General features: G+C 35.7%; 1 protein-coding gene across 5 annotated transcripts in view; it reads right to left on the bottom strand.

The window, feature by feature from the left end:
- Positions 1–15,319, bottom strand: part of BRWD3 (bromodomain and WD repeat domain containing 3) — a 218,259-nt gene that overhangs the window by 9,571 nt on the left and 193,369 nt on the right. For 4 of the 5 annotated variants that reach the window (XM_027608726.2, XM_027608729.1, XM_027608727.2 and 1 more), the window contains one exon: positions 4,410–10,098. The exons of the other annotated variant lie outside the window; for it this stretch is intronic. In XM_027608726.2, coding sequence (XP_027464527.1) covers positions 9,344–10,098 — 755 coding nt within the window. In that variant the 3' untranslated portion in view covers positions 4,410–9,343. Of the gene's footprint in view, positions 1–4,409; positions 10,099–15,319 lie in introns of those variants that run through there. 5 annotated transcript variants of the gene reach the window in all.

Genomic DNA, 15,319 nt, shown 5'->3' with positions numbered 1-15,319 from the left:
ATAGGATCCAACAGTACATTAAAAGGACTATTCACCACAACCATGTGGGATTTATTCCTGGGCTGCAAGGGTGGCTCAACATCCACAAATCAATCAATGTGATACAACAAATTAATAAAAGAAAGGACAAGAACCATATGATCTTCTCAATAGATGCAGAAAAATCAATTGACAAAGTACAGCATGCTTTCTTGAGTAAAACTCTTCACAGTGTAGGGATAGAAGGTACACATTTCAATATCATAAAAGGCATATATGAAAAGCACACAGCAAATATCACTCTCAATCGGGGAAGAACTGAGAGCTTTTCCCCTAAGGTCAGGAACACAGCAGGGATGTCCACTATCACCACTGCTGTTCAACATAGTACTAGAAATCCTAGCCTCAGCAATCAGACAACAACAACAAAAAAAATAAAAGGCATCGAAATTGGCAAAGAAAAAGTCAAACTCACTCTTTGCAGATGACATGATATTCTATGTGGAAAACCCAAAAGACTCCACCCCAAAATTGCTAGAACTCATACAGGAATTCAGCAATGTGGCAGAATATAAAATCAGTGCATAGAAATCAGTTCCATTTCTATACACTAACAATGAGACAGAAAAATGATAAATTAAAGAGTCGATCCCATTTACAATTGCACTCAAAACCATAAGATACCAAAGAATAAACTTAACCCAAGAGGCAAAGGACCAGTACTCAGAAAACTATACAACACTCATTAAAAAAAGTTGAAGAAGACACAAAGAAACATTCCACGGTTATGGATTGGAAAAACAAGTATTGTTAAAATGTCTATGCTACCTAGAGCAATCTATACATTCAATGCAATCACTATCAAAATACCACTATCAACATTTTGCAGAGAGCTGGAACAAATAATCCTAAAATTTGCATGGAACCAGAAAAGACCCCGAATAGCCAAAGGGATGTTGAAAAAGAAAAGCAAAGCTGGTGGCATCATAATTCCAGACGTCAAGCTCTATTACAAAGCTGTAATCATCAAGATACTACGGTACTGGCAGAAAAACAGACACATAGATCAGTGGAACAGAATAGAGAGCCCAGAAATGGACCCTCAACTCTATGGTCAACTAATCTTTGACAAAGCAGGAAAGAATATCCAATGGAAACAAGACAGTCTCTTCAACAAATGGTGTTCAGAAAATTGGACAGCCACATGCAGAAGAATGAAACTGGACCATTTTCTTACATCATACACAAAAATAGACTCAAAATGGATGAACGACCTAAATGTGAGACAGGAATCCATCAAAATCCTAGAGAACACAGGCAGGAACTTCTTTGACCTTGGCCACAGTAACTTCTTGGTAGACATGTCTCCAAAAGCAAGGGAAACAAAAGCAAAACTGAACTATTGGGAACTCATCAAGATAACAAGTTCTTGCACAGCAATGGAAATAATTGACAAAACCAAAAGACAACCTACAGAATGGGAGAAAATATTTGCAAATCCTCATCATGTAAAGGGCTAGTATCCCAGTCTATAAAGAACACAACAAATCAACACTCAATGAACAAATAATCCAATCAAGAAATGGGCAGAAGACATGAACAGAGATTTCTTCAAAGAAGACATACAAATGGCCATCATTTTTCATGACACATGAAAAAATGCTTCACATCACTTGGCATCAGGGAAATAGAAATCGAAACCACAATGAAATACCACCTCACAAGTCAGAATGGCTAAAATTAACAAGGCAAGAAACAACAAATGTTGGAGAGGTTGTGGAGAAAGGGGAACCTTCCTACACTGTTGGTGGGAATGCAAGCTGGTACAGCCACTCTAGAATACAGTGTGGAAGTTCCTCAAGAAAGTTGAAAATAGATCTACCCTAGGGCCCACGAATTGCACTACTAGGTATTTACTCCAAAGATACAAATGTAGTGAACCAAAGGTGCACGTGTACCCCAGTGTTTATAGCTGCAATGTCCACAATAGCCAAACTATGGAGAGAGCCCAGCTATCCATCGACAGATAAATGGATAAAGATGAAGTGGTGTGTGTGTGTGTGTGTGTGTGTGTGTGTGTGTGTGTGTGTGTATAATGGAATTTTACTCAATGACCAAAGAGAATGAAATCTTGCCATTTGCAATGACATGGATGGAACTAGAGGGTATTATGCTAAGTGATATAAATCAGTCAGACAATTTTCATGATTTCACTCATATGTGGAATTAAAGAAACAAAACAGAGGATCATAGGGGAAGAGAGGGAAAAATAAAAGAAGATGAAACTAGAGAGGGAGACAAACCATGAGACAATCGAAACAAACAGCGTTGTTGGAGGGGAGGTAGGTGGGGTTGGGGTAACTGGGTGATGGATATTAAGGACGGTATGTCATGTAATAAGCACTGGGTGTTATATAAGAGTGATGAATCACTGAACTCTACCTCTGAAACTAATAGTAAAGTATATATTAATTAATTGAATTTAAATTAAAAAAATAGTAAAAAGAAAATGACGGTTTTACTGCCTTAAATTACTTGACTACACAAAATTCCAAATATAATTAACATGTTGCTATATAAATTCTACTTAGGGTTGTATCATGATAAACCACAAAAACACCCTTAACAATAAATTCCACCAAGTAATATTAGTAACCTAAATCTAGCAATCTGAAATGTTTTGATTTCTTTATATATTTACTACAAAATGTATTCTCTGAAGAGAATCATAAAGATGCTGAGCAGGAAAGTTGACAGTTCAAAATTTATGCATTAATGAAAAGATACTAGCTTTTGAAAAATTTTTTTAAATTCTCTAATATCAAACTTTAATTTGTTAAAAATAAGTTAAAATTACTAGATGTTTATAATCTCCAGATGAAAGGTAATGTTATTAAAGCAATTGCCACAGCTGGCAAAGGAAAACATTCTAAAATTGGGAAGAAGAAGAAAAAAATTCCTCAAAACTTTGGGAAAACATTGGTATCATAAAAAGTTTCTTTTATTTAATATTTTTTGTTTGTTTTTCCAGCAATATGTAGCAGAAAATATCTTTTAAGTAGTAATATAAAAGACCCAAGATAGCAAATATAAGTGTATGCGCTTAAATATCCCATGTAAACCAACTCACAGGCTCAATATATATCGACTTCAATTTATTTTGTGTATTTTTGGCAAGTAGCTTTAAATTGTAAGGGACATATAACTGAGAAAGAAGGTAGAGAGTACTTTGTTCTTGACTTTGTCAACTAGGAAAAGATGGATCTTCTTCTGAATATTGCTATAATATTTTGTCATAAAAATTCTTTAAGAAAACTAGCAGATGAAGTCAGAAAACGTCAAAGCCCGCTAATAAAGAATTTTTAATGTACATTTTTGTATCTTTACTTTTTTTAAAGATTTATTTATTTAAAAGAGAGAGACTGAGGGAGAGAGAAAAAGAGAGAGCATGAGCAAGGGGATGGGGAGGGGCAGGAGGGAGAATCAGACTCTCTGATGAGCAAGGAGCCTGACACAGGGCTCGATCCCAGGACTCTGGGATCATGACCTGAGCCAAAGGCAGCCACTTAACCAATTGAGCTACCCAGGCACCCCAATTTTTGTATCTTTAATAGTGCTATCTTTAACCAATCAAGCAACTAAACACAAATATCAAACAATATATCTTTGCTTCACTCTCCAAATGTGAAAATTTGGGCTCCTTTCATACCCATAGGATACCATGTAAGAAGTCAAGGATGGTATTTTTTTTCTAAATACCTTATTTCTTGATTCGAATACATAAAACAGACAAAATATATATAAAACATGCAGTCCAGTCTTTTGCCAGCTTACTTACCTTGAACCAAATGAAGTTCTTGCCACTGGGAAGGAAATTACCAGTGCATAAGTTGAATAATGTTCCTGTTAGGGCTTTCAATTCCTGTATCAAAAGTTACCTTTCAGTTGACTTCTCTCCTTCCTTCATGTACATTTATAATATAGTTAAGCCTCTGTGGGCAATATTACTATAAATAAAGATGCTATGCATTCACTGCACAGTTGCTAAAACTTATAAGCCATAGAGACATTAGAAATCTATTCACTTCAAAACAAAATGTTGACTAAAGCTTTTCAGGCTATTTAATGCACCAAGCAGCCCACATTTAAAATGTTAAAACATTTATTACCTAAAAGTGACCCAAAGAATATCTGCAATGACTAAGACAAAAAAAGCCTTATTAATTTTCTTTGATAAGCACTCTAGTTTTTCAAATAAAAAAACAGTAATAAAATATTATATGACAAATAAACAAAAAAGGAAAGACCCAGGAGTTACATATTAAAACCTCTGAAGCTGAATAATGGAAAGGAAACTCCTTATTTCTTTCTTCTTGTTAATTTATCTCCAGTACCTGAGTTAAAGCATAAAGCAGCAAGAGTGCAAGTGATTCCAAACAACTTGGAATTTTATTGTAAACATCCCATAAAGAATGGCAACAAATTAATCCAGTTTTTTGTCTTTGAAGATAATTGCTTAAATGACTGGTAACTGCCAAACAAAACATCTTTTATAAACCGAGCCAGTTAGTTTACCTTTCTTTACTGAATTTTAGTTTAATGGACATTTTGTCCATATATAACATCACAGCAACTATTAACTCAATGACTTTCCATCTTAAAATTTTATGGATACTAAGAACAAACATAAGGTACAGTTTTGTTAATACTTTGTAAGGGATTACAAAAGACAAAGATGGTAAGTTACAGGACAAAGAAATAAATTACTGATTGCCATCACCACAGTATTGTTTAAAGAATTAACATTTCTAGTACTGCCTAATGTGCATCTGGTGACATATGTAAAAACACATTTCCCAACTGGGTTTCTAAATATTTTTGCATGTGATTTTAAAAGTCAATTACCAATGGTGATTATATGTATCAATAGTTTTATTTTTTAGAAAATACTTATCATGCTTTTATATGTCAAAGTCTCATATTATAGATTTAATTAAGATAGGTATAAGAATAACAAATGGGCATACATATAAATAAACACACCTTAACTCTAAACTGCAGGGCCTTTCTACTGTACTTCTCCCATCAGTGACTCATAAATTGCCAGTCTTGTTGAAGTGTGCTAAATTAGATGCAGTCTTCATTGCAGTAAGAGAAGTGAGGATAAAAGTAAGCAGGAATGATTGAAAGGAAAATAATCAAGAATAAGGCTATATAAGAAATAAATGTCTAGGAACTTGAGGGCAATTCATATTTCATAAAATACAGCACCGTGAAAAGAATTAACTTTATATTAGAATTTAAACAAAACTTGGTAAACTTAATTAAAACTTAGTAAAGAAACTTTACTAAGAGATAAAAATAAAAAAAGCATGAAAATATTTTCACACTAATTTTTAAAACAAGCCTTTAAAGTGATCATACTCTATTTTCAATAAAACTTTTGTAAAGCCTCATGTACCACAAAAATGTTGGGGATGGGGTTAACATTTAAAACAGTGAATTTTAAATGTCAAAAGTTCCATTCCCTCCCCCAGAACTGAACTATATTCATTTTGGAACTCAAAATGTTAGTAATTGTTTAAAAGGCTGGATATCAAAGTAAACTGAAAATTATACAGGATGTAAGTTTCCCTTTTGTGGATGTGAAAATTCCAACGTTAAAGATAAGTACCAGTTGGTAAATGTGCATAAAATAATTCCCAAGATACATAAGCAAGTAATAAAGGTGTTTATCACTACCACAAATATACAAATTTTGAAAAATGCTCAAAAAGTTTTTATCAAAAACTAAGAAGTGGCATTCACATTTTTCTTTTCAATCACTCTGTTATTGTCTGATGACAACCTATAGGATTACAACAAAAACAACAAAATAACAAATCACTCAAATTTACTTCAAAGTATTACAAGGCTGAGTTAGATATTTGAGCACACAGTTGTGCATTATGAGATTTATGAATTTTACTCAATTTCTTAGCCTCTGGGTGAAACAAAGTGCTGTATGAAGAATTCTAGCACAAGCCTGATTTCTGGGAAGGGAAAGAGAAAAAGAAACAAGTGAAGGAAAGATAAATTAAAAAAAATAGAGGGACACATGTACATGATAAAAACCTAGTTTATCTAGAAGGCATAATGAGATGGATGATCAAGCAGTATATATACAGGCTAAGTGCTTTAAACAGAGGCAAAGAATTGGTAGGCTGTGAATACAGCTGTCTTCCATACAAAATATTCTTATTTTAATGTCCAAGACAAAGTCTGTCAAGTTGGAAAAAAATCTACACACACACACACACACACACACACACACACACACACACACACACTTAGTAATTAGGCTGATAGGCTAGTGAATGTTTTGGAAAGCATCCTATTGCTGGAAGAGTTACACACAGCAAGACATAGAACACACAATTCTGTTTTCATAAACAGATACACATGCTAAGATCTTAAAGCTGGGAATTAAAAGATTATTAGCATTTATGAGAAATATTATAGTTCAGTGACTATTAATATCCAGCATAGGATTAGGTTTATACATGTGTATGTTCTCATGGACCTAAATATAAGTTTATTTCTTAGCAATTCACTTAAGATTTAGACTTTTCTTCAAAATTTTCACCTCATTTCCTACTTGCTTTGCTATGCCTGAACCTGATATTATTTAGGTTTAAAGATACTCTAAAAATTAAAGTGTACAGTATTCAATGTGATACAAATTACAACACATTCACAGGAGGCGGCATTACAAACAAGCAAAGTATAAACTGGGGGGAAAGTGTTCAGATATAAAAGTAAAAATACTATCTTCCAAACTTTTATTTTCACACGTATTAAAATAATTTGCATGCAAACAGAAAATAATCTGTTTGTTTTGTAATAAATGGTAAATATGCTCATCTAACATACCCTGGTGACTTTTAAATCCTAATAACTGAAATCAATATTATAGCAAAATGCTGTTCACTAGTATTTTCACAGTATTTCACTACATATAAAATGTGCTTAAAAATGTCTTCAGCCTTATTATTCTAATCATCTAAACCTAGAAAATCTTGACATATGGGAAATAAATGTGGCATTTTTATTTTTCAAAATAAATTATAAATAAAGCTTGAGATAGCTAAAATCACACAAATGGCAATTCTTCTACATTTGAAAGGGTCAGCTCTTCATAGAAGAATGTCAACAAAAAATTTCACACTAAAATGATACACGTAATACATGTTTGGGTATATCCATGAATTTAAGTAACTATGTTACTTTGATTAGGGTAAGTCAAAGTGTTACTGATTCTAGGAAAACACAGACACAAATTTAGTCTAAATGCCCATGAGATGAATAATTAAAATAGTACATTAGCAAAAATCAAATGCAGAGTTTCAAATGTGAATGTTTTTGAATGTATAGTATGGTTAAAAGTGTCAGCTGAGTTTAACCAGCAGTAGTTTTGGTTTAGTGAAAAACAACAACAACAACACTACAACAACAACAAAAAAATCAGCTTGATCTACTGTTCAGTAACAGAAGTTAGTGCCATTAACAATTCACAACAATACTTTCTTAAAGCCTGAACATCATTTCTACTGCAAGTGAAAATTGCTTAAAGTTAGTACAGGACCAACCCCCACCTGATCCAAACAAAATAGCAAAGTTATGTGTGTACTCCTTCCTTTGCACTTAAGGATTTTCAGATGCACAAATGATTGGAAACATGAAACAAACACATTAGCTTAAGAAATATCCTGGGATTACTAGGCATACATGAAGAAGTTTTTTTTTTTTAATCTCCAAAGTCTGATCTAAGTGCAACAAATCTGCTGTTACAGTAACAGATTAATATTATCCCACTCACCTTAACAAATTAGTGAATTTGCAATTTCTCAAATTTGAGGATTAAAATTCATCTTGGAATTCAAGCTCATTTATGGAATCATGTGCACTCTACTGCTGTAAACAAGACCATAAGCATTTTAAAGATTTTTTTTAATCTATAAAATAATGACTTGAATATCAATGTGCAGTGAAATGAGGTTCTTTTCTAAAAGATTATAACAGAAGAACCTTTGGAATGGTATGAGCAAAACCTATTAAAGTTGCCTCAAAATATTTGCTAGCCAAAACATTCCAATTCAAACTAGCTGCTTTGTTACATTTTAAAATTCAAATGAAAACCAATCACTCACAGCTGTAAATAGCAAGTGGTAGCAGAGATACATAAGCAGTAGACCAAGTCTACTTACACAAGAATGTACTAAGAAAAGCCTAAGGTACAGCACACTACACTTATGAAAGTTTGTTAATTACAACTATTAATTTGAGAGCCAATACAATTATTAACAACCTCTCAGCTTATAACATATGAGTAATCATTCCTACCAAGCTTGTTCTATTTTTTTTAGTCAGTAATGAATAACAGCATCTATTTTCCTTAACGTTTCCAGTAGTTGTAGTTAATAGAGGTAGCTGAGCTACTATTCAAAGAAATTATTCTTTGTGGATGAGGATTTTTCAAATGTTTAAGTTATTCTTTAAACTACACAAGTTCTATTAATGCAATAAAATATAATAGGAAAAAGAAAATGGATGCAAGAAACTTTTGCATTTGGCACCTTGTCTAGATTGATACCTCAAATATTCTTTTTTAATAAAGTTAATGCAAACATCAGGACACACCACAAAGATTTGCTACATATTTACAAGGCACCAACCCTTTCTCACCTTTAACATGAGTTAAGCAAATCAATGAAAAGCATATCAAGATCCCCCCACCCCCAAAAAACTGTAGTATAAATATATACTTCAGTTCAGTACAATTCATGAAAGTTTGGCCTGGGAAGAGTAAAATAATCCAGATCGTTCTTACAATATAGAAACTGTAAACATTTAATAGCTGCCTATAGGATTGGTGTATTGTGCAAAAGTTATTATTACTGGGTACAAGAATTAAAATGGCAAAAACAAACTATATAAAACTCTGTAAGAAGGTGCTATACTTCTGTGATACAAAAGCAAAAGAGGGATATTCAATTGAGATAAAAATGTCATGCTACTCTTAAGAAGCTGAATGCTCCTTTAATGTAGTAAATCTGTAGTGTGTTTGTGATGTGTTGTGTGTGTGTGTCTATATGTGGGCAGATTTTTTTTTTTTTAATTTAAGGCCTAATGAGTAAGGCTTGTTTGAACAAATGAAGTGTGGAGATCAAAAGTCTTGAAACAAATGTATACTGGCATAATGGAAAAGCACCAATGTGAAAGGAAGCAGAAGTCCCCACACAACTTGCTTTGTAGATTTCCTAGTAAATTCCCTGCAGTAGAAGGCCATTGAATTTTTTTTAAATTACTCTAAATTTATTAACTGTTAATAATTCCATCCCATGAGATGGCTAACCCTGGCTTTTTCTGTCATTTTACGCACTCTGCCTGATCTGGATGTACCAAGATTCAGAGGATCTTCAGTGGACACAAAATTGTCATTATCAGAATCATCATTATATAAAACAGTCCTCCTGCCTTGGTTTCTTGTTTTAATTCGAGGCAGTCTACTGAAACGTCCTGAAAACATGGTATCAAATTCATCATCTGCAATACGTGCACGTTTGGCTCTGGTGGCTCCTCTAGAAGCACCTCTTCCTCCTCTCCCTCTCCCTCTCCCTCTAGTGGCACCTGCACCTCTTCCTCGACCTCCTCGTCCCCTGCCTCCTCTTCCTCGGCCTCCTCTACTCCATCTACCCCATCTGCCCCATCTGCCCCTTCCTCCTGTGCCTCTTGTCTTCCAGTTTCTTTTTCCATTGGCATATTGCTTTCTGAGTTTTCTTTTAGGCCTGGTTTGTATGAATTTGCTATAGTCATGGTCTCCATCTACGTAATCTTGATCTGTTCTGGAAGTTGATTCAGAATCAGAATCAGAACCACAGGTACTTTCAGAACTTAAACTGGATCCTAACTCTCCACTCTCTGAGGAGGACAAATGAGATTTCTCTTTTGTTTCTTTTTTCTCTTTCTCTTCTCTTCCCATGCTTTCATCTTCTTCTGATGCACTAAGTAGTTTTCTTTTGATTCCTGTCCGAGGCTCTCTGCCATCACCATTTGTAAGGGGTCCATCAAGGGAGTGATCTAAATCAAGATGAATAATTTTTTTTAAAGTTAAGCTTTGACACTGAAGATGGTTATTTAAGTTCAAAAGTAAAATAAAATTTCTATCAAAAAATACTTAGCACCCAAAGATAGGGTAAAATAATGGAGAGTATTGGAATATAAATTTAAATCTGTTAGAAATGGAAGATACTAATGTTCTGAGTTTTGTCTGATTGTGTTTTTTGGGGGGGCAGGGAAGAGAGTATAGAGGGATGATGGGTGGTAAGGAAGTTGGGCAGAAATTTCAAGGGCTTGAGCTCTATAAAGAATTATGTAAGAACATGTATCAGAATAATTTCATTCATTCAATGAACAAATATTTACTGATTACCTACTATATTGCTGGAAGTTTGAAATATGGCAATAATGAGACAAAGTCCTTGCTCTTTGAATTTATATTTTAGTGGGGAAAGCTTGATAGACAATGAAATAAATAAAAAAAATTAATACAATTTCAAGTAATGAGACATGATATAAAGAAAAAAGAGAGTAATACAAAATCTCAAGTATATACATGGTGGGTATTTTAGATAAGAAAGACTTTCATGTAGAGGTAGTATCTGAGAAAAGAACTGAATGAAATGAGATCTGGGCAAAGAACATTCCATTGGAGGAAACAGAAAGCCAGTGTAATTGGAGTGGAAGAAAAAACAGAGTAGTGGGAGATAACTGCCAGTGGTAAAGGGTTTTAGAACAAGAGAATGATAGGATCTGATTTTTATTTTTAAAAGAGCACTATGGTTCTTTTAAATAGAATGAATTATGGAAAGGATTAGAAGCAGAGACCAGTTGAGACACCATTGCAGTAGTCTAGGTAAGACATGATAAGGGATGTACCAATAGAGATGATGAGAAGTGATTAGATTTGGAATGTTTCCTTCTAGAGGAGCCATCAGAGCCAACGTTTTATTTTTCAAGTTTGAACTGACAGGAATTGCTGATGGATTGGATGTCAAGTGTTAAGCACAGAATGAAGGTCAACTCCAGGGTTTTATGGCCCGAGAAACTGGTTGAATGGTAGAGATATTATGCTGAGTTGGAGAACACTGAAAGAGGAACAGGTTTAGGCAGTATGGTAGGAAAAAAAATCAAGATTCCAGTTTTAAATACTACTAGAGTTCCAAGTAAAGACAATTAAAAAAAAAGAAAAAGAAAAAAAGCAGGTAGATACACCTGTCTAGAGATCAGAAGAGACTCATTAGAGGTAGAGATATAATTTTGGAAAACTTCAGTAAGAGATAACATTTAAGGTCAAGAGAACTTATGGTGCTTATTAAGAGAGCAAACAAAGAAAGAGAATGTAGCTGATGACTAAGACTTGGGATATTCCAACATCTAAAGATAAAGAACAACTGGCAAAGATAATTGAGAAGGAACAGCTAGTGAGGTAGGAGGAAAACAGGAGAGTGGACTGAAAAGCTTGGAAGGAGCAAAGATTAGGGTTATACAGTAACCATAGTGACAAGATTAGTTTAATAGTCTAGGTGTTATAGACTGGATTGTGTTCCCCTCTCAAAAAATACATATATTGGTTTTCTGGGGGAAGATGGAGGTGGAATAGGAGGACCCTAGACTCACCTTGTCTCACAAACACAACTAGATAACAATCAAATCATCCTAAATACCCCAGAAATCAACATGAAGACTGACAGAACAAACTCCACAACTGAAGGGAGAGAAGAGGCCATATTAAATTAGGTAGGAAGTACGCAGATGTGGTTTAGGGGAGAAACGGATCATGGGTACTGCAGAGGGGAGGGAGCTGTGGTCACAGAGAAGGGTGAGAGGGAGTAGAGCACACAGCAGAATGCACAAGAAGAACATTTACCCAAAGCCATTGGCTTGGAAAATGAGAGGGGCCGATTTTCATGAGTTCTTAAAACCAGTGAGGCTTAAAGCCCAGAATTTTAAACGTTGGCAGGCTTGACTGGGACAAAGCCCTGAGGGCACTGCTCTGCTCCTGGAGAGAGAAGGCATGCAAACAACCTGGGGACAGAGCATGGAAGGAGGGAGATTATTCACTCTCCTTCGAGGGCTTCCCTGAGAGGCAGCTTTCATAGAGACGCCTCTCTAGAAACAAAGGAGCTGTCCAGAGGCATTTCCCTCCAGTACCCCTCAGCATAAACACAGAGCTACCAGTAGGAAGCAGTGTAGCCCTGACACTGGCTAATTAACTTGCTTACACCAAGCCTCACACCCCTGCACTCTAGTGGGATTGCCCTTCTCAGTCAAGCTTGCCTAAGTCCCAGCATGGTGGGCTCATCCCCCAGAGGACCAGCACAAGCCCCTACCACACCATGTCTCTAAAGCCTGCTGCAGTTTTAAAGGTCACCAGGATTATCTGGGATAGAGCCTGGAGGGCACTGCGCTGCTCCTGGAGAGAAGGTAGGCAAAAAAAACCTGGAGGCAGACAGCTTCAAAATAGCAAACTAGAAAATGCTTGGGGCACACAGGTGGGAGATTTTCTGCTCTTCTCAGAGTGCTTCCCTGAGAGGCAGCATTCATGGAGACTCCTTTCAGGGAACAAGAGCTGACTGGTGCCATTTTTCTCCCTTGCCCCTCAGCATAAACACAGTGCCAACTGCAGGAAGCACTGCAGCACCTATACTGGCTGCCTAACATGGTTACACCAGGTCCCATACCCCAGCTTTCTGACAAGACTGCCCTTCTCAGTCAAGCTTGCCCCAGTACCAGCGTGGTGGGCTCCTCCCCCAGAAGATCAGCAGAAACCTCTGTCCAAACCACGTTTCCCTACAAGAGTTCTACAGGGCTTCAGTTCGAGTGGAAATAGTATCAGGTCTCATTTAATAAGCAGACCAGAGCACTAGTTAAAACTTGCCACATTTATGGGGTGCCTGGGTGGCTCAGATGGTTAAGCATCTGTCTTCAACTCAGGTCATGATCCCAGGGTCCTGGGATCAAGCCCCACATTGGGCTCCCTGCTTGGCGGGGAGCCTGCTTCTCCCTCTCCCTCTGCCTACACCTTCCCCTACTTTTGCTCTCTCTCTCTGTGTGTCAAAAAAAACCCACAAAAACTCACCAAATTTTGGCCAAGGAACAAATACTGTACACTGCAGGCAGGGAGAGCCTCTGCAGGTGACTGGCCTGAAGGACAGAGCAGCCAAAACACAACAGCAGAGCATACATAGCACAACCAGAGAGAAATCTCTGAAGTGACAAGTACTGGAAACTATATGACTGCTTCTTCATAAAGCCATTAATTTCAGGAGCAGGAAACACAACTAGTTTCCTAACACACAGAAAAAGGCAGAGACCTAGACAAAATGCCAAGATGGAGGAATTCACCCCAAATGAAACAACAAGAAAAGGTCACAGCCAGGGATCTAATTGAAGCAGATATAAGTAATATGCTTGGTCCAGAATTTAAACAACAATCATATGGATACTTACTGGGCTTCAGAAAAGAATGGAAGACATCAAGGAGACACCACAGAGATAAAAGAGCTAGAAAACAGTCAGAAATGAAGAATGCTATAAATGAGATTGGAACAAGCTTGATGCAATGAAAAGCAGGCTGAAAGAAGCAGAGGAATGATTTGGTGATATAGAAGACGAAATAATGGAAAATAATGAAGCTGAACAAAAGAGAGAGAGAAGAATTATGTAATACGAGAATAAACTTAAGGGACTTAGTGATTCCATCAAATGTAAAATCATTCTTATTACATGAGTCCCAGAAGAAGAGAGAAAAAGAGGCAGAAAATTTATTTCAAGAAATAATAGCAGAAAACTTTCCTAATCTGGGAAAGGAAACAGACATCCAGGCCCAGGAGGCACAGAGAACTCCCATCAAAACAAAAGCATGCCAACAACAAGACATATTGTAATTAAACTGGCAAAATCTAGTAATAAATAAAAAAACCTTAAAAGCAGTAAGATAAAAGAAATCCTTAACTTACAAGGGAAGACCCATAAAGCTGGATGGAGATTTCTCAACAGGATCTTGACAAGGCAACAGGGAGTGATATGACATATTCAACTTGCTGAATGGGAAAAATCTGCAGCAATGAACACTATCCAGTAAGGCTGTCATTCAGAATAGAGGAGAAATAAAGAGTTTCCCAGATAAACAAAAACTAAAGGAATACATGACCACGAAACCAGCTTTGCAAGAAATATTAAAGGGGAATTTTTGCATGGAAAGGAAGGACCAAAAGTGACAAAGACTAGAGAGGAACAGAGAAAAATCTCCAGATACATTGACAAAACAAGTAATAAAATGGCACTGAATACATATATATCCATAATTACTCTGAATGTAAATGGACTAAACACTCCAATCAAAAGACATAGGCTGTCAGGATGCAAAAACAACAATAAAACCCAAAAAACCCAAACAGACAAGAACCATGTATATGCTGCCTATAAGAAACTGATATTTAGACATAAAACACCTGCAAATTGAAAGTGAGTGGATGGGGAAACATTTATCACACAAATGCATGTCCACAGTAAGCCGGAGTAGCAATACTCATATCAGATAAACTAGACTTTAAAACAAAGGCTGTAACAAGAAATGAAGAAATTAATGAAGCAACAGAAAGAAAAATTAAGAAAACGATCCCTTTTATAATTGCACCAAACTATGATACTTGGTATAAACCTAACCAAAGAGTTGAAAGACTTGTCATCTGAAAACTATACATCACTGATGAAAGAAATTAAAGATGACACAAAGAAATGGAAAGATATTCCATTCTCATGGAACAGAAGAACCAATATTATTAAAAAGTCTATATTACCCAAAGCAATCTACACATTTAATGTAATCCCCATCAACATATCAACAGCATTTTTCACATTTTCACAGAGCTAGAATAAACAACACTAAAATTTCTACTGGACCTCAAAAGACCTGGACAGGCAAAGCAATACTGAAAAACAAAAGCAAAGCTGGAGGCATCACAGTTCTGGAATTCAAATTACATTACAAAGCTGTAGTGATGAAAACAGTATGGTACTGGTACAAAATTAGACACATAGATCAATGGAACAGAATAGAGAACCAGGAAATGAACCCACAATTATATGGTCAATTAATCTTCAACAAGGGAGGAAAGAATATCCAATGGGTAAAAGATAGTCTCTTCAAAAATGGTGTTGGGAAAACTGGACAACAACATGAAAAAGAATGAAACCAGACCATTTTCTTACACCATACACAAAAGTAAATTCAAAA

This window comes from Zalophus californianus, chromosome X (genome assembly GCF_009762305.2).
Source record: "Zalophus californianus isolate mZalCal1 chromosome X, mZalCal1.pri.v2, whole genome shotgun sequence".
NCBI lineage: Eukaryota > Metazoa > Chordata > Mammalia > Carnivora > Otariidae > Zalophus > Zalophus californianus.
This window is presented reverse-complemented; position numbering and strand designations above follow the sequence as displayed.